This window comes from Mus musculus, chromosome 9 (genome assembly GCF_000001635.26).
Source record: "Mus musculus strain C57BL/6J chromosome 9, GRCm38.p6 C57BL/6J".
Taxonomy (NCBI): Eukaryota; Metazoa; Chordata; class Mammalia; order Rodentia; family Muridae; genus Mus; species Mus musculus.
In genome coordinates, this window is record NC_000075.6 from 106075534 (window position 1) to 106099914 (window position 24381).

General features: G+C 45.5%; 1 protein-coding gene across 3 annotated transcripts in view; it reads right to left on the reverse strand.

The window, feature by feature from the left end:
* Col6a4 (collagen, type VI, alpha 4) overlaps positions 1-21295 on the reverse strand; it is a 106511-nt gene extending 85216 nt beyond the window's left edge. The window contains exons 1-4 of one of the 3 annotated variants that reach the window (NM_026763.2): positions 21124-21158; positions 7334-7422; positions 4412-5014; positions 1339-1926 (exon numbers count right to left, since the gene is read on the reverse strand). In NM_026763.2, coding sequence (NP_081039.2) covers positions 1339-1926; positions 4412-5014; positions 7334-7409 — 1267 coding nt within the window. In that variant the 5' untranslated portion in view covers positions 7410-7422; positions 21124-21158. Of the gene's footprint in view, positions 1-1338; positions 1927-4411; positions 5015-7333; positions 7423-21123 lie in introns of all 3 variants that reach the window. The other 2 variants (XM_030244544.1, XM_011242907.2) reach the window with 2 other exon arrangements.
* Between the last annotated feature and the right edge of the window lie 3086 nt (positions 21296-24381).

Below are 24381 nucleotides of genomic sequence, written 5' to 3' on the forward strand. Positions count from 1 at the left end.
AGAGAGATGGCCAGTGTATTTACACAATAGTACACCCAGGACTTGCCCTTTCTCTGCATAAGACTCTGTCACAGGCATAATATCTCTCTCTCTCTCTCTCTCTCTCTCTCTCTCTCTCTCTCTCTCTCTCTCTCCCTCCCTCCCTCCCTCCCTCCTTCCCTCCCTCCCTCCCTTCCTTCCTCTACCACTTCTTCCTTTCTTCCTTTCTTCTCTACCTCTCTCTTCTCTTCCTCCTCTTCTGGCCTGCTTCTTTATTATCCTTCTCTTTTTTTTTTTAATCTTCCTCCAATGGAGAAGGCATCCCCTAATGCGTGGCTTCTGTGAACCACAGCTCTTTAAACACTTTGTCTCATCTGATCCATATACGTCATTCTTCTACAAGCATATTGTCTCCCTCATGCAGGTGAAGATACTGAAGAGAAGTGAAGCCATTCCAATGCTCATATAACTACCAAAATGATCTGCTTTGTTGGTGTGGCTAAGGGGAAGGATTCTACTGGATATAAGAGAGAGAAAATATCTAGAGGCATCTGGAAGAATCCAGAGCAGAGGGAGAAAGAAGTAGACCGGACATGTCCAGCAGACCTGACATGCCCGGGGCTATGGAAGCAGAGAGTAGGAGAGAATAGTGGAGATAGTGAGACCATGGAGCTAGGAGATAGGTAGTGAATAGACTAGCCGGAGCACAGAGAAGTAAAAACAGTTGATTATAAGAAGGACGAGTAGCTGGGGAATGGAAGCCCATGAGCCAGAGAGAGGGGAGGGGAGGGGAGGGGTGGCAAGGGCTAGGATGCACGGACTTTGAAATGTTTAACAGGTGCTTATGATACAGAGGGAGTCTGGAGGACAGCATAAGCTTTGATACACGAATAGGTGCCACAAGTAGCCAGCCATCTGTCCCTTCTGCCAGAGGTAAGGGAGATGACTCATTTTGGCAGATGGGAACCAATTCCTGGAGAATGCTGGCTTTTATCTAACTGCCAGTAATCTGTCTATAGTCCAGGTTGAGCTCATTCTGGATATGTGGACCGCCTTTTGGAGTTCAGGGGATTAGAGTTTCCTTTGGATCTGAAAGTAACTGATAAGTGGCAGATGTACGATTTTAAAAGTATGACTTCTCTACCCCAGAGCCCATGCTGTTTCTTCTAAACAACCCAACAGCGTGTCTTCTCTTTTCTTTTCTACCTATGAGCTCTCTACTCATCCTTCAAGGCCAGCTCGGACTTCCTCTCCTCTAGGAGACATCCCCAGATGCTCCCGTGATTATAGGCCACCCTTCCCCTTCGGAAGCACACTGCTACATTGCAGTTCAGTGGTAGATGATTGAACGGGGCTTACTTTTCATCTGCCTCTCCACCGTGGAACACAGGGCCTGAAGGAGGGTTCCTGAGAGCGCCTGCAAGATGCTGAAGTTTTCTGTGGTGAAGAGAAACTCCTCAAACGGCTCGTTGGCTATTTTCTGCAACTCTTGGACATCTTGAATATTGATCCCTACCACAAACACAAAGACCCCGTCTCTTTTCAGCTGGTCAGCCACATCCTGGACCTCATCACTGGACTCCCCATCTGTCACCAGGACAACTATCTGAGGAACCCCATCCTTGGCACGGCTGCCACTCATCTCAGTCAAGGAGTTGGCCCTGATGAACTCCAGGGCGCTTCCGGTACTTGTGCCCCCCATGCTGTAGGGCAGATTCCGGATCCGATCCAGGACGGCGCTCTTCAGAGAGGACTGCTTCAGCGGAAAGGCTGGGTAAATGTTGTCACTGTACTGGACCAGCCCCACTTGCACCTGATCGCTTCTGACGTCGAGCCCCGAGACAACAGAGTGGAGGAAATGCTTCACTTTCTGGAAGTTCTGGAGTCCGATGCTAGTTGAACTGTCCACCAAAAACACAATGTCAGCCGGGGATGCTTCTGAGCACGCTGTAAAGAAGGAGGTAAACAGAGCGAGTCTCAGAGGGTTTGCTGTCAACGCCTAGAATCGGTAAAGCATGGTGCTGAACAAAAAGAAGGGAGAGCGGAGGTGTGCTGGTGGTGTCCCCCACTCATCTTCCAAGGCTTCAAGCCTGCCCGACTGCTGCTGCTCCTGCCTCCAGCCTTAAAACCCACTGGACAATCCCCAAACTCGTGGCAAGAAGGTAAATCTTTTGCAATTTTAACAGCATACTGAAAGAGGGATGGTCTTATCCCCAGTCGAGATAAGCCATCTGTCTCCCCATCTTGTGATGAAAACCTCCTCTCAAGGCACTTGCTGGCTAGAACACATCCCATTCTCTTTAGTAGGTCTCACTGCCCATCTAGCACTTAGCAGCCCTGTGGTCCGTCACTCTTTGAGACTTTTCTTCTCCTGCCGCTGAAATCTGTACACAGTCCCTACCTGCTCAGGGGCATTTTAATGATCATCTACTATATCAGACATCGAGACTCTGCTCAGGGCCTGCTGATTCCTTTTGACCATTTCTGAGCATTGCTCTTTGGAGGACTTCCTTCCAGCCACTGTCTTTTTCTCAATTTTACAAAAGCCAGATTCTTGTTGTGCCTCAATTCAGGGTCAGGACAACCTTGAGACGTAACATCTGCTCTTAAGTTCCCACAGAGCATGTGCTGTTAGGTTCCCACAAAGGGTCAGGACAACACTGGCTTTGTGGAACTTTTGGCAGAGTTCACACAGGCCCTTCCTTCCTTTCCTCTGCATCTCTGTCCGGCATAGCCTTATTGACTGTCCCCTTAGAGGGAAACCTAATTAAAGTATGTCATTCCAGTTCTTGCCATGGGCTCTGCTTCTGCAAGCACTCTAACAGACCTGCTCTAGACAGTGGGTCTAACTGTCCTGGGAAACAACTCTCTAGCTCTACCACACCCTCGTGGTGTCATTAACCTCAGGTTCCTTATCTGAGAAATGCAAAAGTAGCCATGCTAACCATCCTGCCTATTTACAAATTGGAGGCCATAGACCAGCCTAATGAGAAATGTAAACAAGGCTGGAAGTAGAGCCATGGTTCTCAACCTGGGGGTTCAAAACTCCTCTGGGGGGGTCAAATGACCCTTTCACAGGGGTCTATTAACACCGCCAGGAAACACAGGTGTTATACTACGATTTATAACAGTAGCAAATTACAGTTATGGTATAGCAATGAAAAGTTTATGGTTGGGGGCAAGGGGGGGGGTCACCACAACATGAGGCAGTGTATTAAAGGCTGAGAACCCCTGCTGTAGAGCAGCAAGCTGGTGGTAGTTATGACTGCATACATAAGACATCTTTGTAAACTTTGAAGTGCTATTTTTAAAGTATATGACCTCTCACACACTGTCAGGTTTTAGCACATCTTCCAGGTTATATGCTCTTAAAGGGAAATATCAAAATAAAGAGATAATGGAGGCCTGTCCTCTTGTGGAGTTTGATGGGACCATGTACAGTCATCTCTTTCTCTGCTTGAAGTTTTATGCCTTAGGAAATCGTGTGCAGGTGTCCACAAGTCTACAATGGATGCATTAAGAAAAATTTGAAGCCGGGCGTGGTGGCACACACCTTTAATCCCAACACTCGGGAGGCAGAGGCAGGCGGATTTCTGAGTTCGAGGCCAGCCTGGTCTACAAAGTGAGTTCCAGGACAGCCAGGGCTACACAGAGAAACCCTGTCTCGAAAGACCAAAAAAAAAAAAAAAAAAAAAAAAAGAAAAGAAAAATTTGAAAAACAAAGCTGTGTATTTTCCAGTAAGGCTGAGTAGCCAACTTATGACGGATTTTCATCAGTTTGGGTCCTATCAAGGGCAGAAGGAAGTCAGAGACAGGCATGTCCTCTCACAGGTGCCAATGGGCAAAACAGTAGGAAGTGCACATGGGTAACCTGGGTTACGTAGCCCGTGTGCCCAACTTTGTAACCATACAACTGTGTCTAATGCTTCCGACCCTCTGGTACAGGTGCTGTCATCCTAGGAAGAAATTTCAGATTCGGAGAGGTTAAATGGTTTGTCCAAGATGACACCAGAAGTGAAAGACAGGATCTAAGCTGGGGCCTTTCTTCTCTCTAAAATGTGTCCTCTTGACCCAGAATGCTGACAATGAAGCAAGCAAAGGCCCTGGGGACCTCCTGGTCTACTCATCCCCTGCCCCTTGGCCAGGCAAGATGGGCAGGGAAACCCGTGAATGATAACACCATTCTAAGAACAAATAATCCTTCCTTCAAAAACGGGCTTACACTCCTTCCAGTGCATGGCACTGCCACAGGCCCTCAGGATGCAAGAGATGTGGTCAGTGTTGGGAAATGAAACAGATACATCTTGTTGTGTGAGTTTGTAATCTCTGAGTTAAATACACTCACACACACACACACAAATAAGTAAAGGGGTGTGAGAAAGACAAAGTTTGGAGTTCTTTGATGTCCAGATGAGAAAGAAGGAGACGTTACCTGGAGACTCCCGCTCAGTATATTGAGCTGCCTTCCCTAGAGTACTGCAGAGCTCTGGCCGCAGCTTCTGGGCAAGGCCAGGCAAGCCAGGGAAGTTGGGAACAAAAAAGGTGAAGTTATCCTTGGGACTACTCGAAATCTCCCTGAGTTCAGCCTGAGATGCGTCTTTGACCCCAATAGCGTATACCAAGATTCCCGCTCTCCTGAGAGCCTCCGCAGGTTCGCGAATGTGGTCCTCTGTTAGACCGCTGCTCACCACCACGGCCACCTGAGGCACCCCTTGGCTTGCCCGGCTCCCGGCTCCTTCCCGGAAGTGATGCTCTAAGATGAACTGCAGGGCCTGGCCCATCCTGTTGCCTCCAGGCTTAAACTGAAGTCCACGGATGTGTTTCAACACATCGCCTTTGCGGTGATAAACTGAAAGCAGGAACTCAGAAGTGGGTGTATCGCTGTACTGGGCCAGACCCACACGGATGTTGTCTCTGCCAACTTGCAAACTGTTTGCCAATATGTACAAGAAGTTCCGCACACTGTGGGCATGCTGGGGATTGATGCTGTTGTGGACCAGAAACACAATGTCTCCCACAGACGCCTCCCTGCAGACTTCAAAAGAGAGGTACCTTGAGTTAAAAAGTACACATTGATAACTACCAGCTGAGAACCAGTTTCATCCAGAGCAGTGCCCTCTTCCCCACGGGTGTGCTGGCACAGCTGTCTGAAGGCAGGCAGCCCAGACACACTGCTCTTCCCTTCCCCCACCCCATGCTTACAGTCTATCCTTGCTCACCCGCCACCTTCTCCTCCTCTCCTCAGACATGTGACCTTTTAATTGGGTCCCACACCAGGTTCTCCATCCCTCCCGCACATTTAATAAGAAAACTCAGCTTTCTGCCAGTAGAGGGCGCTGTTAGAAACCACACAGCCCTCCTTTATGTGGAAGTCTGATCCACTGAGAGGGCCTGGCCCACATATCCCTCTAGCTGACACAATGGCTGCAGTTAACTGCTCACATCAACGTCTGTGATTAGAAGAAAGGAAGAGGGAGAGAGAAGATAGCATTTACAAGGAAGGAGCTCTGCTACTGTTAGCAGCAGCAGCAGCACACTGTGTATGCGTGTGCCACAGCAGACGCATGGAGGTCAGAGGACAGCTCCATAGTCACTTCTCCTCTTCCGCCTTCATGTGTGTTCACCAGACTCACAACACTGGATGGCAAATCCCTTTAACCACCAAGCCATCTTGTTAGCCCAAGGATGGAACTCTTGAACAATCATGAAAACAAATGAAGAAATTAAAACTTTAGAACTAGAAACTATTGTAACTAGTGTAGCCACTAGCCACGTATGGTCACTGAGCTCTGGGAACACAGCTAGTGTGAAGGAGAAATGGGACTCTCTGCCTTTTACTGGCCTTTTATACTCAAGTGATCAAATAGTCACACTAGACTATGAATAGACATCTCAAATAGTCACAGGCAGCTAGTAGCCACTATGTCTAAAATAAGACATCTCATTCACCCAGGGGTGTCACCACCGACTGTGGGATGGGCCCACCCACATCAGCCATCAATCAAGAAAATATATCACGAGCTTGCCTGTAGGCTGATCTGGTAGCAACATTTCTCAACTGAGATTCCCTCTCCCAAAATGACTGTAACTTGTGTCAAGTTGACATAAAACTGACCAGCACAGCATCTCACTGGCATTCCTTCAAAGAGCTACACAGAGCCCAGCCCTTCCAACATCCAACCCATAAAACTTCTATTATAAGTCCATACTGTAGAAAGCAAAGACCCGAGACAAGCGGAAACAGAGAACGGCTGTGGAGAACTTGGTAAAAATCCAAGGACGTCAAATCCCTGCATCTCTTCTGGAGTCCTGGGATATATCTTGTAGAAGTTTGCCTTGACTTTGGCCATAAAGCCAAGTGGAGTCTGACTGTAGAAGGTTTCTGCCCCTGTGATAGCAAATCTTGGTTGTCAACCTGACGACACCTAAAATCAGCTAAAACCAAGAACCTGGGCATGCCCTAAGGGATTTTCTTGATTAGATAATTTGAGGTAAGGAGACTCACCCTAAATCTGGGCCAAACCTTCTGGCAGCAGCCCATCTAGAAGGATGTGGAAGAAGGAAGCTTCAGGCCGCTGCCAAACAGGCTGGGGGCACGACTCAAGTCAGTAAATTGTTTGCAACCATAAGGTCCTGAGTTCACATGGGGTAGACATGGGGTGCAGCAGTGCACACCTGTAAACCCAGCCCGAGCGAGGAGCCAGAGACCGGTGGGTCCCTGGAGTACGCTGGCCGACCGGCCTACCCAAAGCAAGCTCTGGCTTCAGTGAGAGACCCTGACTCAAAAAATAAGGTAGACAGTGACTGAAGAAGACACACCTCTAACGTCTGCACGCACATACATGTGCACAAGCACCCCAAAGCACACATGAACACACCTATATGTACACCGTGGGAACATACCCCTATGCACATAAAGACTACCAAAAAATTACAGAAGCGTCACTAGCGTTGGGCAAAAGTACCCACCTCGTGATGACAAACACCTCAGAGCAGCTCTGTCGTGGAGACAAAGCAGAGCATGCAACTCTTCCAAAGCCCTAGAACACCAGCTTCTTAAAGCCTGGCAATACATTATGACACATGAGGCTTTCAATACATCTGTTTGTCTTACCACTTGGGGGTTAAGTTTTTTTTTTATATAAAATTGAGTACCCTCCCCCACTTAATGCTTCCAGACTCCAAGGAAATTCTCCTTCGAGGAGTAGATTCCTTATGATGATGGTGGTGATGATGATGGTGGTGGTGATAATGATGATGATGATGCTCTCATTGGGTTTCCTCTTAAGGCTGTCACTCCCACCAACTCCCTGGCAAGCAAGCATTTGGACTTTTAAAAGTTTTCATGTATTACCAATCCTCTGTGACTTGACGAAGCCCAAACCAGCTGCAAGGGAGATGATCAACCAAAATGTCTTCCAAGTTCCCATGATAGATGTGATCCTAGAGAGAAAAGAAAAGAAAGAGACCTTGTCATTTAAAAGTATGTCTGCATTTAAAATGAGTGTATCAGGTTGTATGCACGTTAGACCTCAGTTCTACTGAAAAAAAAATGTTTAAAAGACAGGATTTCATGTAGTTGGGTATGAGCATGTAGCCTGTAACCCCAACGTCACCACAGAGGAGGGAAGGAAGAGAGAGCGACGCTGAAGGCTCGTAGCCCAGCCAGTCTAGCTAAAATGGCAAGTGTCAGGTCATTGAGAGACCTTATCTCAAAAAAAAAAAAAATGTTGAAGGGCGAGCAAGAGAGTTCAGTGGGCAAAGCTACTTGTTCCCAAGCTGTCTTAGTTAGGGTTTACTGCTGTGAACAGACACCATGACCAAGGCAACTCTTATAAAAACAACATTTAATTGGGGCTGGCTTACAGGTTCAGAGGTTCAGTCCATTATCATCAAGGTGGGAGCATGGCACTATCCAGGCAGGCATGGCACAGGCAGAGCTGAGAGTTCTACATCTTTATCCAAAGGCTGCTAGTGGAAGACTGACTTCCAGGCAACTGGGGTGAGAGTCTTAAGCCCACACCCACAGTGACACATCTATTCCAATCAGGTCACACCTATTCCAACCAGGACACACATCCAGATGGTGCCACTCCCTGGTCCAAGAATATACAAACCATCACACAAGCCCAACAACCTGAGTTCAATCCTTGAAACCCACATTACAGAGAGATAAAACCAACACTTGCAAGTTGTCCTCTGACTGCCACAGTTGCACTATAGCATAGTGCATATGACAAGCACATACACACTAAATAAGTAATGTGGAAATATGATTGAAGAAGACACGCTCACATCAGCCTCTGTCCTCTATACATGTCTATGTAGGCACGTACACCCAACACAACTCACACATACATGTAAAATTATAATGATGGTGGTGATGGTGGTGGTGGTGGTGGTGATGATGATGATAAACCTTGACACATTGCTTCAATTGTGTAAAAAAAAATGCCCCCATTAGTCTGATCAGGAAGAATTCTGTAAACACTGGAGTGTACACACCTCAGACTTGCTGTTGATAGCTGTGCAGATGTGGTGTGTGGATGTGGGAGGCCTATGGGGAGGGAGCAGAACTCCCACTTCGCACACTGAATTCATTTGGTGGAACATAAACATTTCTGGGTGATTTTACTTGTATTTTTATACAAGAGTTAGATGACCCGATAAACATTTGCAGCATCCAGAATTTGTCTAAAATCTTAGAGGACATCTGCCTGGTAAAAATCAGCTTAGCCAGAACATATTTTATATTCCCTGGAAGGAACACAAAATAACCTCTTCCCCTGAGCTTGGACCTATGTCCAACGGCATCCATAAAAGTTATCAAGTCTGGAGTCTATTCTTCTTTGACTGTAAGAAGAGTGCAGTGACCACGTGGGATGTGAGTCTCCAAGCAGAGAAGGTGACACCTCACCTTTCTGCTCTTAGCCCATCAATCTCACAACCATAGAATTCTGCTTCCAGAGTTTCAATCACAAATCCACTAAATAGTGCATCTTAGGCAAATTGTATTTCTTCTCTGTGCCTTAGTTTCCCCAATAGCACCTACTCATAGTGTTGTAATCAAGATTGAGTGAGTCCATCCTTATTTTAAAAAAAAATTTAAGCCATGAAAATGGCAAAGAAAGTTAAGCCGGAATAAGTTCATGACACACCCTCACATCTGTAATAACATGTGACATTTCATTCCTAACACACAGGAAGCCAGGGGAAAGGAGCAGAGATCTTGGCCAGCCTGGGCTAACAGCAAACCCTTGTCTCAAAATAAGGAAATAATTAACCATCCACAAGTTGTTAAGACAGAAAAGTGGTCAGGAGTGAGATCTTGTGGAAGGGAGAAAGGGAGGGAGGACAGAAGGAGGGAGGGAGGGACAGAGGGAGAGAGGGAAGAAGGAAGGAAAGAAAATAAAAAGCTATACTTCAATAGTTTTAATTCTGGAGCTAATAAATTTATATGTAAAATAAAACCTTCCAAGAAGGCATCTACATGTTCATATCCCATTATGTCCCTCTTATTACAAATAGAAACATTTTTGGATAATTGTAAATAAAGTTTAATTAGCAAGTCAACATTTATAAACATTTGACAGCTGTGCATATGTGTGTTGAAAGTCTCATCTATACATTAATGACTTTATTTATATTATATGTACTATTTCAGGAAGCTGTTTAAGTCTGATAGTTTGCATTTAAACAGGCAGTGTCCACCATGGAATCAGGATATAAAACCAGTAAAAGAAGTGTGATTGGTTTGGGAAAGCAAAGGCTATTGAGTCTAATAACAACTAAGGTATTGCAGAGGAGAAAGACTTCTCTCAAAGCATGTTAAAAAGTTGACTCACATGAACCCACTGCACCTCAGGTGATCTGGCCAAGACTCGGGAGCTGGAGAGTTGGCTCAGCATCAGAGAGAAGCCATGTGTAACTCCAGTCCCCGGGGATCTGACAGTCTCTTCTGGCTCCCATGGTACCACACATACATAATGCACTGACATGCATGCAGACAAAGTGCCCACGGCACAGAAAAATAAAGAGTCTGAGTGTGCCACATGGGCTGATAATGTGCCCCACAAATGCCACAGATTGACAAAACCCCAGTATCATGCATGAGAAACCTCTTTAAGTTGTTGGTTGGGCTATCCAAGTGGTTCCTAAAGCTATCAATATTGTCTATTGCTGTTGCCTGCAGGTGCTCCCCCAAGGTTAAAGGTAGGTCTAATTACTAAAGACACCACACAGGTCTGAACACAGAACTCAGGAGATTCTAGCTGAATCTGACCTGAAAGCCTGCTGTCCCGCTTCCAGAATACCAGAAGGTTCTGCACAAGCTGCCAAGGGGGATAAACAAACAATAATAGTCCTGCACAATCATGATGTCTACGAACTACGACAGTGACATGGCTGGACATCCCTAAAGATACAAGAGTGGCACTCATATATTGGCAGTAACCAACAACCATCTAATTGGACTTAAGATCCACTTAACAGAAAGGAAGCCATGCCTGAAACTAGAAACCTAGTCAACCTAGCCATGGGTCTTAGACTTAGATACCACTTTTCTAGACTAGCATAATTCTTAACTGCATTCTGAAACCTATCCCTTTTTTTGGTTGGTTGACTGGGTTGTTTGTTTGTTTGTTTGTTTGTTTGTTTGTTTGTTTGTTTTTCGAGACAGGGTTTCTCTGTGTAGCAGCCCTGCCTGTCCTGGAACTCACTCTGTAGACCAGGCTGGCCTCGAACTCAGAAATCCACCTGCTTCTGCCTCTGCCTCTGCCACCCAAGTGCTGGGATAAAAGGTGTGCGCCACCACTGCCCGGCCTGAAACCTATCCTTATAGCCGCAGATAACCATAGCTTTCACCCCACACCAAAGAAGCTTCTCTTTACAGCATATGTCGACTGTTACACAAGTCATTGCAGAAAACCACATAAAACAAAGGCCAGCTGATCACGGGATGTCAGCTACACATCTACACCTCAACTCCTGCTCCTAAGGCTCAGGCAGCATCACGGAAGAGAAAACAGAGAGATTATAAGATCCAGAGAAACAAGAAGTCTGCTGAGAGACTATGTCTCCTAGAAATAACACGGAAGCACCCATGATACCTCACCAATATGGCCACCTAAACAAGACCTGAGCAAAGACTACAGGGAACTCGTTACTGCTGAATTAGTTCCTACCAGGGACGAGCCCCTGATCGGGTACCAAATACAAAGTGAGCCCCTGATTGGCTATCCAGTACAAAGTGATCAGCCCTGAAATCATTTATACAAGTAACACTAAGCATACTTAGTAGGTTGTATTTATATATTTGTGTGTGTGTGTGTGTGTGTGTGTATGTGTGTGTGTGTGTGTGTGTAACCTGTGTAACTTGTGTAATGTGTGTAACAGTAATAAAGAAAGGGGGACCATTAATTTGAAAGGGAGTAAGGGTGAACTTGCAAGGGGTTAGACGGAGGAAAGAGAAGAAGGGATGTTATGTTATATTATAATTAAAATGTTAACAGAAATCCCTCAATATTTCACCAAGGGTGGGGAGGGGCTTACAAGGCCCCGCCCCTCGCTGAAGGACTATTGACAGTTAGCGGTTGCTGAGGGTGGGGGTGTCATTTTCTTCGGTGGTGTAGCCCCTGAAAAGCAGCAGTAAAGAAGCTCCCGCTTGTGCTCACGCAAGCAGCCTTAATCAACTCAGTGGGTCACACACAGACGTGAACGTAGGCAGGGACCTGGGAGAACAGTGGAAGGGGTGGGGGTATGAGGAGGTGGGTAAAAATAACTGGCGTTCATATATACATGTATGAAACTGTCAACAAATAAATAAAACTTTGAAAACAATCTACTTTTTTTATTATTGTTGTTTTTTTACAGTGCAGAGGACTGAACCCAGAGTCTTGAGCTATACCCCAACCTGGCAAACCTGGCAGCAACCAATCTTTTCTTTGGTTTGTTTTGAGCCAGGGTCTCAGTTTGGCCTCCAACTCAGAGATCTGCTTGCCTCTGCCTCTGCCTCTGCCTCCCAAGTGCTGGGGTTAAATCTATGTACCGCCATGCCCTGCTGACAGCAACCAATCTTGAGAGAGTGGAAATTAAACCAGCTGAATGAATTAAACCAAACAAAATAAATTAAGTTACACAAAATGAGAGACTTCTTTATTGACGGATAAGCAAGTAACCAACTCCCCATCCACTGAGCTTCATCCTCAATGCAGCAATCTACTTCTAAGAATCAGTCAATCAAAAACTTAGTTTGTTGGCCTCAGTGGTTAAGAGCACTTGCTGCTCTTGCAGAGGACTTGAATTCAGTTCCCAGCACCCACACCGAGTGGCTTCTGACCATCTGTGACTCCAGCTCTAGGGGATCCTATGTCTTTAGTCTCCACAGGTACCAGAACTCACATGTACACACACACACACACACACACACACACACACACACACACACACACACGGTTTGGGGGTGTGTGTGTGAAGAGAATTAAAATAGCTTTTAAATTATTTTGCAACCACCACTAGAACAAATGACTCCACTAGACACATCAAAGGATGCTAACACCATTGGATAAAGTTTTGTTGAAACACAAGATGATAACTGTGGTGGTTTGAAAGAGATGTTCCCACAAATCCTGGGCATTTCAATAGTTGGTCCCAGTTGGAGTTGGGGCTGTGTGGGGAAGATTGGTGGAGGTAGAGTGTCACTGGGTGCAGGCTTTGAGGTTTCAAGGGACATCCGCCATTCCCAGCGTGCGCTCTCTGCCTGTTTGTGGCTGTGCACACTTAGCTCTCACCTGTTCTTGCCCCACCCCCTACCCCTCCCCCAATGCCTTTGCTCCGCCATCGTGGACTCTGACCCTCTAAAACCATAAGCCCAATTAAACCCTTTCTTTTATAAGCTGCCTTGATCATGGTGTTTTGTCACTGCAAGAGAAAATTAACCAAGACAATAATACAATCCTCAAAATATCTCTTTTTAAACAGTTACAATGGACAAAGCAAATCACCTTTGTAACGCAGAAACCATTACAGGCAGACAATCAAACGGTAACTTCAATGAAGAAGGATGCGGCAACATTATGTTCCTCCTGGAACTGTGCGTGAGTAGCCTCACCACTCCTTAGATTTCAAGCTCCCAAGAAGCTCATCGTGGGGAGATAATTGCATAAACCACAATTTAAGGGCAGCCTGAAAACTAATGGCTTGTGTTCCTCAAAGATATTCATATGCTGAAAGACTGAAAATGTTAAATAAACAATCGCAGTGTTGAGTATGTGTGTATGTGTGTGAGCATGTGTGGGTGTGTGGGTGCAGTGTGTGCACATGTGTGAGAGAGAGGGGGGACTAGAGCAGTCAAAATTCAGCTTCAAAATACTTGGACAAACTGTACAGTGCAAATGGACACAATTAGTTTAGCATTTTCTCCCATTTTCTTTCTGCCGGTTTTTATCCTTGGATAATGGCGTACTCTCCCTCTCTCCTCACGTTCATGGGCTTAACATAAGCACTGGATCTGGAACTTTCTTACCACGTGGACTTTGCAGTGTTATACCTCTGGATTGTGAGCTCCGGAAAGTGAATGATTGGAGCTGTGAGGAGGTTCGTGTGCACACATCACACTAGAACCCAACTGGTCTGTTTGGCAGTAAGAATGAACCTAAAGTTCAGCCTACAACGATCGCACAAACACTAACATTCACTTCCTGTGCCCATTCTCAAAGCTTGGCTTAGACATAAATACAACTTTGTTGTAAAACATTTGAGGGAAGCTGTGTCAAACATTTCAATGACAATTAATGGCTCCTTAGACTCCAAAAGTCAACAAGATGTAGAGCATTCCACCAGCAAGCGGGGAGGAGAGGCCAGCATAGCTCTCTCTGGAGCAATAAGTACGCCCTGATTCCCACCGTGTGCCAACCACCCGTGGTAATCCAAAGACTACCGCACAACTGGTGAAGAGTTTAAACTTTTTTAAGAGATTTATTTAATGTATGTGAGTATACTGTCACTCTTTAGACACACCAGAAGAGGGCATTGGATCCCATTATAGATGGTTGTGAGCCACTATGTGGGAATTGAACTCAGGATCTCTGGAAGAGCATTCAGTGCTCTTAACCACTGAGCCATCTCTCCATCCTGAGTTTAAACTTTTGGAATGGACTGGACCACTTGTAACTGGCCGAGGTCTTCTCCACATGCTGACTTATCTAAGTCCCTGTGATTCAGACATCAGTTGGGCCATTTGCTGAAAGTGACATCGGCATCATGGCCAAGTAGAGGTGTCCCCAGCTCACCTCCACACATAAAAATGACCAGAATGATAAATTAGCACTTCCATTTTGATCTCAGTGACTATGCTGGGGTTACAGCCAAGGGAATGGCAGAAGTTCCAGAACACAGAGGTTCAAGACGGTCACTTAGAGACAGGAGTGAGCACCTCGATTCTACACCCTGTTTTCCTAGTCAAAATGAACTTAAATGAGGACACACCTCTCCGTATGGGAAAAAGTATGGAAGCCCACAGTGGCCCTAAGCATTGCCCAGGCATCTGTGGCCTTTGTCACTGGAGAACACTGTAGTCCACAGAGGCCTTCAGCAGCTTGGGAGGCAGCCTAAGGGTCTCATAGCTACCACTACTCCAGGGAAGGAGCCTACATTGTATTCTGCCATCCATCTGGGACCCAAGCTGCTATTGTCTGCATCGCCTTGAAGTTGAAGCTACTGCTAGAATGTGTCCTGGCTCAGGGAACATTAGTTAACTACACCTCTGTCACCGAGCCTCTGTCATCATTGTGCCATGCTCACACACGTGGTCGTGCACCATCCCCATGCCAACCTACCTATTATGAGCCCATGCTCCCTGGGGACAATAAGTTACTGCCTCCTTCCCAGCCACTTGGTATTGGACCCTGCTCTCCACTACTCAGAACCTAGGCCTGTAAGAAGGACGTGACAGTACATACCTGTTACCCCAGCTCTTGAAGATACGAGGCAAGGAATTCAAGGCCAGCCTGGGCTACATAATAAATTTGAAGCCAGCCTGGACTACCTAAGGCCAGAAAGGGGTGGGAAAGAAAAAGGGGGAAGGAGAAAGAACCTAGGTGTAAAAGAGCAGTAATGTCTTCCCAGTGCCAGATCACCATAGTGTCCTGATGGTGGTGATGGTGATGGTGATGGTGATGGTGATGGTGATGGTGATGGTGATAATAATGATGATGATCCGTACAGGCAGAGGAGCAGCTAAAACCCCAGGACCCAATTTCCCCCAGAAATGAAGGAAAGACAAGTACAGTAAGAGCCACACAAAGCTAGCTGGAGCTTTCTATTCATGTCAGTCTTCCTGCTTTCTGCTTCACGGATCCCTGCATGTCTCTAGAATGCTCTACACCTCGGGTTTGTTAGCCATCAAACTGGAGTGTGTGTCTTTGCCAGCACCACGTGGCAGGGCTAGGGTAAGGACACTGGAACCTTGGAAGGGGACAGATTTGTAAAAAGCTGTGACAATCTACAAAATAAAACCCTTTCTTTATAACAAAGGACTGACCACATCTTCCACTTGGTAAATCCAGGAAATAGCCGTGTTTTGATGAACTTGAGATTTCAGATTCTAGCAGACTTTCTAGGGAGAGAGCCTCCCTACATCAAAATGATCCAGGTGTCTCGTCTGACACCATGCAGGAGGTACCATGGTCACCCAAGGGAAATAAGCCCCTTAGCTCTTGCTGTCTGTGTCTTCTGCAATGACTTTCATTTTCATCTCAAGAGTCTCAGCTTAAAGGAACTCGGTGACATTGAACTACTTTTTATATCATTTTTGATATCTTAAATAACTTTCTAAAAACAGATTTGAAAAAACGTGCACTAGCACAAGTCTACCTGCTGCTGAAAAGAATAAGATATTTCATTTTCTATCACAAGATTCACTGGGAGGGGATATCAACCCCCACGGAGGTGGTAATTACAAGGTAACACATTTGCCAAGTCTGGGTTCAGCTTTTCGGATTCATAAAGCACTGTGTATTCCCTTCCCTCACCTTAGAACCTTCAGGACTCCTGAACACACACTCGTGAACGTGCATGCACCCCCAGGCTCCTTCCTCAGCATGTTCCAGAACCCAGCTCACAGGCCACCTCCTCATCCAAGCCTAGAGGGCCACTTGCTCCTTGTTGTACTTTGACTCTGAACCTTGTACACTTATTTCAATGAATAACTGACATTTGTCAGGTTTTCTTCATTGTTTATAATACTCAATATCCACAATGGTTTGCTCTTGAATCTAGTCCCTCTTTTCCTCTTAATTAACTTCATGACAACCAAAGCCTCCTTGTGCAGACCCAAAGCCCTGGCCTTTCCCACACACTACTCCATACACAGGAAATGCTGTTGGATCTGCCTTTGAAGAGAGCTAATCTAGAAATGGCCAAGCTATCACTGTCTCTACTGCAAACATCCTGGCATAAGGCACCCTCATTTCTCATGCCTGATGACTGACTGCAACATCTTTCATGGGTCCCTATTCTGTCCTTTCCCCTGAAATCTATTCTCAACACTTTCGAGGGAGTACTGTGAAATGCAAGCCACTTCTCAATACCTCCCCAAGGCTCCCTGGTCTTCTGAGGAAAAGATGGATCCGTGATCTGACCCTGGCTTTTCTCATTTGTCTCTCACTATTGTTATTAATAACATGGTGGGGGATGGGGCTCCGCAGTGTTGGCAACTACATGTGCATGTGTGTGCATGTGTGTGTGTGTATGTGCATGTATGTGCATTTGTATGCATGTGTGTGCATGTGTGTGCACATGGGGGCCAGAGATCAAGAGCCAGTGCTTCTCACTAGAACCCAGGGCTCTCACTAGAGCCCAGAGCTTGCCAATTAAGCTAAACTGAGCCAGTAAGCCCCCTGGGATCCACCTGACTCTGCCTCCCCAGCCCTGGGATTATAAGCATGCACTACTGTGCCCAATATTAATCAGGTTCTGGGGACTGAACTCAGGTCCTCAAGCTTGCCCAGCCAGTCTCCACCTACTAAGCCTTCATCCCGTCCCTCATCTTCATGGTTTATACTCATCCCTTTATCTGCTGTTCTTCAAATCAGTCAGACACTCCCTGAGGGGGTTACAGCCTCTACACTTCCTGATCCCTCTGCCTGAAATGTTTTCAACATAGCTCCATGGACAAGCCCCTCACCTCCTGCTCAAATATGTCTATGTTCAAATGTCACTTTCAAACCACTCTGTGTATAACTGCTATCCTGTCCTCCTTCCCTGCCATACTTTCCCTTTGTCATGGCCCCCATCACCATGTAAGGTGCTCTATGATGCTCACTGTCGTCCTTAACTGTTTTCACACTCCCATCTCCCTCCAGAGCACAGTGGAACCCTTTCCTCCCTGTGCTGGATTTCCAAATGTGGCTTACTGGGAGAGGCTCCCTTTTGTTAAAATAGAATATTCTTCAACAATTTCAAAGTATTTTGGAGAAGTTTGGTGTGCCCTGCCCATCATTTTGATAAACAGAAAATATGAAGCCTATTGCATCCTCTTTAATACCTTAGCTACAATTTTAAATTTTAAAGTCATTTGTATTAAGAATATATTAGCCAGGCGATAGTGGCGCATGCCTTTAATCCCAGCACTTGGGAGGCAGAGACAAGTAGATTTCTGAGTTCGAGGCCAGCCTGGTCTACAGAGTGAGTTCCAGGACAGCCAGGACTATACAGAGAAACCCTGTCTCAAATAATAATAATAATAATAATAATAATAATAATAATAATAATAATAATAATAATAATAATATAATCACACCATTGCTAATGGTGCATGCCTTTAATCCTAGCACTTAGGAGGCAAAAGCAGGTGGATCTCTGAGATTTTTGAGGCCAGCCTGGTCTACAGAGTGAATTCCAGGATAGCCAGGGCTATACACACTCCAAAAAAAACCTTGTCTCAAAAATGTGTGTGTGTGTGTGTGTGTGTGTGTGTGTGTGTGTGTGTGTGTGTGTGTGTATTTGTAATCACAGCATTCATGGGGACAGAGGCAGTTGGACCTATATGAGTTCAAGGCCAGCCTGGTCTACAGATCAAGTTTCAGGACATATAGAGAAACTCTTTTAAGGGTGCTTAGTTTAAGAGCCCAGCAAACACTGAAGAGCAGTCGGTCTACCATTGCAACCCATGACCAAGGAGGACCAGGGATATGGTCAGGAAGAGGAGCCACCAGACTCAGTAAGGTAATGAGCTGTTCCTCACACAGAAGGCACAAGATGAACTACGGATGTTAGGGAAGACAGAACAGTCGAGGCCAAAGCAACCACAGACAGCAGTCATCCTCATGTCCTCCTAGCAACAACAACACGCTGCATTCGCTGCCACTGCAGAATATACACAGGACTCCACTCCTCTTGGCCAATGGCAAACTAAACATCTCAAATGTTCTTTCCAGGGAGCCCATTTCTGAGATTGGAAGCTACCTGACAGCACTCCGTGAGAGCAGGCTTTGCAAAGGCCACTGGGCTTCAGGGGTCAGAGGCCAAAACAAACAAAACAAAATGGCCACTCTGCATTTTGTAGCCCCTTGGTTAAATGCAAAAAGAAAGGAAGGAATGATGAAGGGAGGGAAGGGGAAAGAGAGAGAGAGAGAGAGAGAGAGAGAGAGAGAGAGAGAGAGAGAGAGAGAGAGAACAATACCTTGCTCTCCTGTGAATACAGTAGAACAACTCTCTGCCAGGGTTTGCTGCTTTCATCCCACTAAGTTATTCCTAACAGTCTCCACCATCTCTGTGTTTATTCAGTGAATGTAAACTGAATGACCCAGCATGGGAGCACTGATCACCAACCCTGGTAGCCCAAGTCCAATCTTCAGAACCCACAGGGTCGAAGGAAAGGTTCCACTCAACTCCTCTAAGTTGTCCTCTGACCTCCACACACGCACATGACACAAATGATACAAGAATAAACGTTAAGAAAGATATAAAGGGATTTCCCAAAATCATCCAAAAAACTATACATAAAATCAAATTCTTACCTACTTTAAATTTCCTTAGAGTACTTAATTAAAAAAAATCATTTTCTTCAACTCTAGCAAATGCTTAGAACTAAGTGATTAGAATGAAGACCTCTACCATTTCATTTTAAATTTGCTAAAATAATAATAATAACAGGAGCCAGACTTTGTAGCACAGTCTGTAACCCTCACTATTTAGGATTGCTGAAGCAGAAGGATTGCAAGTTCAAGGCCAACCTGAGCAACTTATTGAGAACCTGCCTCACAATAAAAGCTTTAAAGGGGCCAGTATGAATGTAGCACACTTGGTACAATTCTGTCTCCAGCAGAACAAGAAAATTAAAATAATAATGAACTACGGAATCTAAATTGTGAATAGTCTCTTTAAGTCAAATTTTACTGTACCTTGAAATTTTTATAAAAAATTAAAATTGTTTAACTTACATGTTCAAATTATTCATGGTCGCTAAACAGAAAGTTCAATAGTAGTCAGAATATATAACTCCTTAAGAGAGGGCAGGGGAGAGAGCAATCAAAACCTATTATATATATGTAAGAAACTGTCACATGGGGCTGGAGAGATCTCAGTGGTTAAAAGCGTTGGCTGCTCTACCAGAGGACCTGTGTTCAGTGTCCCGGACCTGCATGGCGACTCCCAAGTATCATCTGATGACCTCCGTGGGCACCAGGCACATAAATGTGGTGCACAGACATACATGCAGGCAAGCACTCATCCACATAAAATAAAAATAGACCTTTTTAAGATGTAGATTTTAAGAGGATAGCTGGAGCGATGGCTCTGCGTTAAGAAGATTAGCTGCTTTCCCAGAGAACCTAGGTTCAGTACCCAGCACCCACAAGGCAATGCATATTATCTAAAACTTCAGTTCCAGTGGATCTGATGTCCTCTTCTGTCCTCAGCAACCACCAGGCTGCCATGACACACAGATAGAAGTGCAGGCAAAACCCTTATACTCATAAAGTAAAAATAAATTTAAAAAAAAGAAACTGTCTTATAACAAAACTTAGACACACATACAAACGCTTACACACACACACACACACACACACACACACACACACACACACACACATGAATCCTGATAAGCTAAGCATAAGAAAATCACTCCAGTATCTTACTCAGGGCTGCCACCAGTTCCCCCAGCATGCTCTGCAAAGGACAGTGGTCTTTCACCTGAGTTCCATATCTTGCCTGCCCCAGTTAAGTTGTCAGTGCTTTCTTGTCCCTGGGTTTTCTCATCTAACACCAATCTGCAGTTTTGAAATCTCCAAAAGCTTGAATAATCCACAGAACGCACGTCAGACCCCTTTCCACACAGGAGGTAAGCCCCATACTACTTCATATCTTCTTGATCAATAAAAGTTCAAAGACTTGTAGGTCCCTTCTTACCACAATTTTGCACCTGAGTTACTTTCTTTCTCCAAGAAGTATTATTTCGGATTCTTCTTCTGTGTCCCTATCCCAGCCTCTACCACTCTCTGCCTCTTTGCTATCTGAGGTTACTCATGTCTGTCCCCACATGCCTCTTTCTCGTTGCCTACGAATAAAAGCAATACTTCTATAGGCCAAGCATAGGTGGTGTGGTACCTGGCCTGTCAGCCCGGGACTTTGGAGGTTAAAGCAGAAGGACCAGCAGCCGTTCAAGACTGGCCTCTGTTACTTAGCAAGTTTGAGGCCATCCTGGGCTACAGTGAGACTCTATCTCAAAAGGAATAAAAAAAAAATCAAAATAAACAAACAATACAAAGAAAGCCGAAAAGAGGAGAGGAGGAGGAGAGAACATGTGTAAAAACAAATGAAAACAATTATATCCACACCAATACTTGACCATATTGTGCTGTCTGGTGAAGCCTAGATTGGGAACAGCATCCAGTTAAAACTTCAGTACAGCTGCTTTCAGTAACTGTTTAATATTACAATGGGGCCGTTCCATTCAGCGGGTCAGGTAAAACATGATATTGTGACAAAATTTGAAGATAAAGCTGTGTTGCAGTCCTATTTAAACACAGGATATCTGTAGACCCTCACCAACGACTGATTTAGAGTTTTGTTTTGTGTAATTCATAATAAAAGGTATTTGGGGAGGGGGGGAATAAAACAAAACAAAATGTACATCAATACACCTACCCCTAGGAAGAGCTGGTTCTTAGCTGGCACCCTGGGGAGGCTGGCTTCTTCAAGCTCTCCTTGTCCTCATCCCTCAGAGCCCGTGTGAGCCTGGGAATCCCCTAGCACACAGGAAGCCTGGAGGAGCAGTGACACACCAGCTTTCCCAGCATTTAATGCTCTCCAGAGAGGGGCGGAGAGGGGCTGTTTATGCTGTGATGTGGGGCGGGCACTCCTGCATGCTTTATTGCCATTCGCCAAAAATGGTCATTGGCTCTGGAAACACCGGCCTTGAAACTGAATACACAAAATACCAGGGGAAACAGTCTCCGAAAAATAATAATGGGGGAAAAAACACAAATGAAACCAACTTTTTTTCTATTCTAATTAAACTCCGAAGGGGGGGGAAAATCATCACAAGTGCTCCTAATTTAAAGTTTTTACTTTCCAGGAAGTCTCGAAACTTTTTAAGTTTCTTGAAAGCATTCATTTCTGAGTCATCCATTTACCCACATACCCTCTAGCAAAGAATCCTATGCATACTTGATCTCTACATGATGATAAAGAAAAAGAATAATAAATTGGACAAGGACAAACAGTGCCTGAATTTCTAACACTGGCCTAGGGAATGTCAGCATTCATCTTGAACGCTCTCAAAAGAAAACACATGGCAATCAGATTAAGGGGCATATGGAGTCAAAAGAAATAGATTGCTGTGCACATATATGTGTGCATGAGTTGGACTACATTGTTCTAGTTCGATTTTTTGCTGCTGTGATAAACACTATGACCAAAAGCTACTTGGGGAGGAAAGGGTTAATTTTATCTTAGAGTTTATGCTCCGCCATGAAGGGAAGTCAGGGCAGGAACTGAGGAACCTGGAAGCCAGAACTGAATCAGTGTCCATGGAGGAATACTACCTACACGCCTGCTCAATTTGCTGTCTTATACAACCCAGAACCACCTGCCTAAGAGATGCCTCCTCCCACAATGGGCCAGGCCCTCCCGTAGCAATCTGCAATCAAGAAAATGCCCGACAGACTTGCCTACAGGCCAATATGATGAAGGCATTTTCTCAGATGAGGTTCCCTCTTCCCAGATGATGGTGAGTTGACCAAAAGATAACCGGTACAGGTTTAAACTGCTTGAATAGAGACCTAACAATTGGCTTAAAGGAGAAAGATTTGTTTCTTTCTCACATAGGTAGTGTCTTGGTTTGGGTTTTATTGCTATGAAGAGACATCATGTTATAAAGGACAACATTTAATTGGGGCTGGCTTACAGGTTCAGAAGTTCAGTCCATTATCACCATGGCAGGAATCATAGTAGCATCCAGGCTGACGTGGTACTGGAGGGGAGCTGAGAGTTCTCCATCTTGATCTGAAGGCAGCTAGGAAGAAACTCACATCTGCAGGCAGCCAGGAGGAGGCTACCATTCCACCCTGGCAGAGCCTGAGTATAGGAGGAGACCTCAAAACCCACCCCAACAGTGGCACACTTCCTCTAAGAAGGCTACACCTCCTCTAATAAGGCTACACTTCCTAACAGCGCCATTTCCCATGGGTCAAACATATTCGAACCACCACAGGTAGGTATTACAGTCAGCATGTGGCTAGCATAGCCCAGTCAGTCATTCAGGAACTGAGGCTAAGTAATGCAGACTGCTGTGCTCAACCGCTGGTACCTGAAAGTCTTACGGGCATCACCCAGATAGCCAATGAGAAGGATGAAAGGGCTCAGCCCAGAGACTTCCCTAGACAAGAAAAGCAGAAGTCCCATGGTTTCCACTCATGTTCTGTTAAAGAATGGACACTTACCATATCCAGCTACAAAGAAAGATGTGAGATTTGTTCTCCAGCTAGACAGCCATGTTCTCAGCTCAGTTCTATTATCATGTAAAAGCAGCAAGAAGGTTAGACAAGGGGCAAGGGAATTGGATGTCAGGACCATTACTGTTTGGACATGTCATTATTATCATTATCTTAGGACCTCAGGGCACTTGCTTAGCATGAAGTACTATTTCGTTTCTGGCATAACTATTTGAGAAAATGGGGTCAAATGACGTTTCCTGAAATAAACTGTCACTAGAAAGACAGCCTGTCATTAAGAGAGTCGAATTCTCATTTCTCGATGTTTTTTTTCCAAACTTAATAAATTTGACAGAAAACCTAAAGGGCCTCCTACACAGAGAATTAGCCCCAAAATGATGGAGCCGTTCATCCTTCATCAGCTATTTCTTAATCACCCGTGACATTGGGGATAAGAGCAGCGGAATGCCATTCTGATTGGGAATAAATTACTTAGTATGTAGGTGAGAAGCAGCCGTTGCTCGTTAAGTGTTCTGAATTCCTGAGAGAAATAAGTTATAGTGCTTAAAATCCCACCAGTACAGTTAAGCTCAAATACCTAATGTTTGTGCTACCTGCAGACTAGTGCGGCCCTCAGCCTTGGTCCACGAAGCTGCTTCTCAGCAAATGTGATAAATCCGGAGACTCGCAGCTGGTCAAGGTGCTGAGAGTGACTGTTTGAGCATCCATCTATATTACCTGTCCAGGGCACAGGGAGCATCCTGGAAGGTGGAAATGACGCAAGAACCAGGTGATGTGGAGGAGAGCCAGGAAGGTTCTCTTATGAGCATGATGCGGCCATTGCATTCAAGACTTGGCCTGTCAACACTCAAGCTTGGATCTGCGGATGGGCATGGTGCCCGGCCCTCCTCGCCCCTGGAGCTGTCAAGCTCAGTCCTTCTGCGAACCCTCTGAGAAATTACACAGAATGACCCTCGGAGGCCGCGCATTGAGGAGCAATTGCTACCGCTCATTGGTTGCTTCCACAAGGGTAAAGCTGGCGTTTCCAAGCTACCCTGTGAGTAGGCTTAGTAAACTCCTTGCACATTGGAGAAAGTCCTGGCACTGCGGTGTGGGAGCGCAAGGCAAGGGTTGTGCGCATGCGTGTACGCCTGCATCCTTGTGATTTGTTCGGGCTGCCAGTTCTGGAGGCCAGTGAGTTCAGAGACGCTCTAAGATCAGGCTCTGGATCATGGCACGCTTGCTGTTTTCAAAACGAATGTTATCTCAGAGCCTCCCCTTCCACTCGGAGGGTACGGTCTAGCCTCACCAGGTCTGAGACCAAATTCCCAAATTTTGCTGCTGAAAAGCAAATGTATACCAGTACCCGCAATTGGCCTCTTGGGGGCGTAATGTGCTTGTTCCCTGCTTCGGGTTTCCCTCAGAAACAGATCGTAAGCTGTTCAAGGAGAAAAACTATCTCATTTACAAC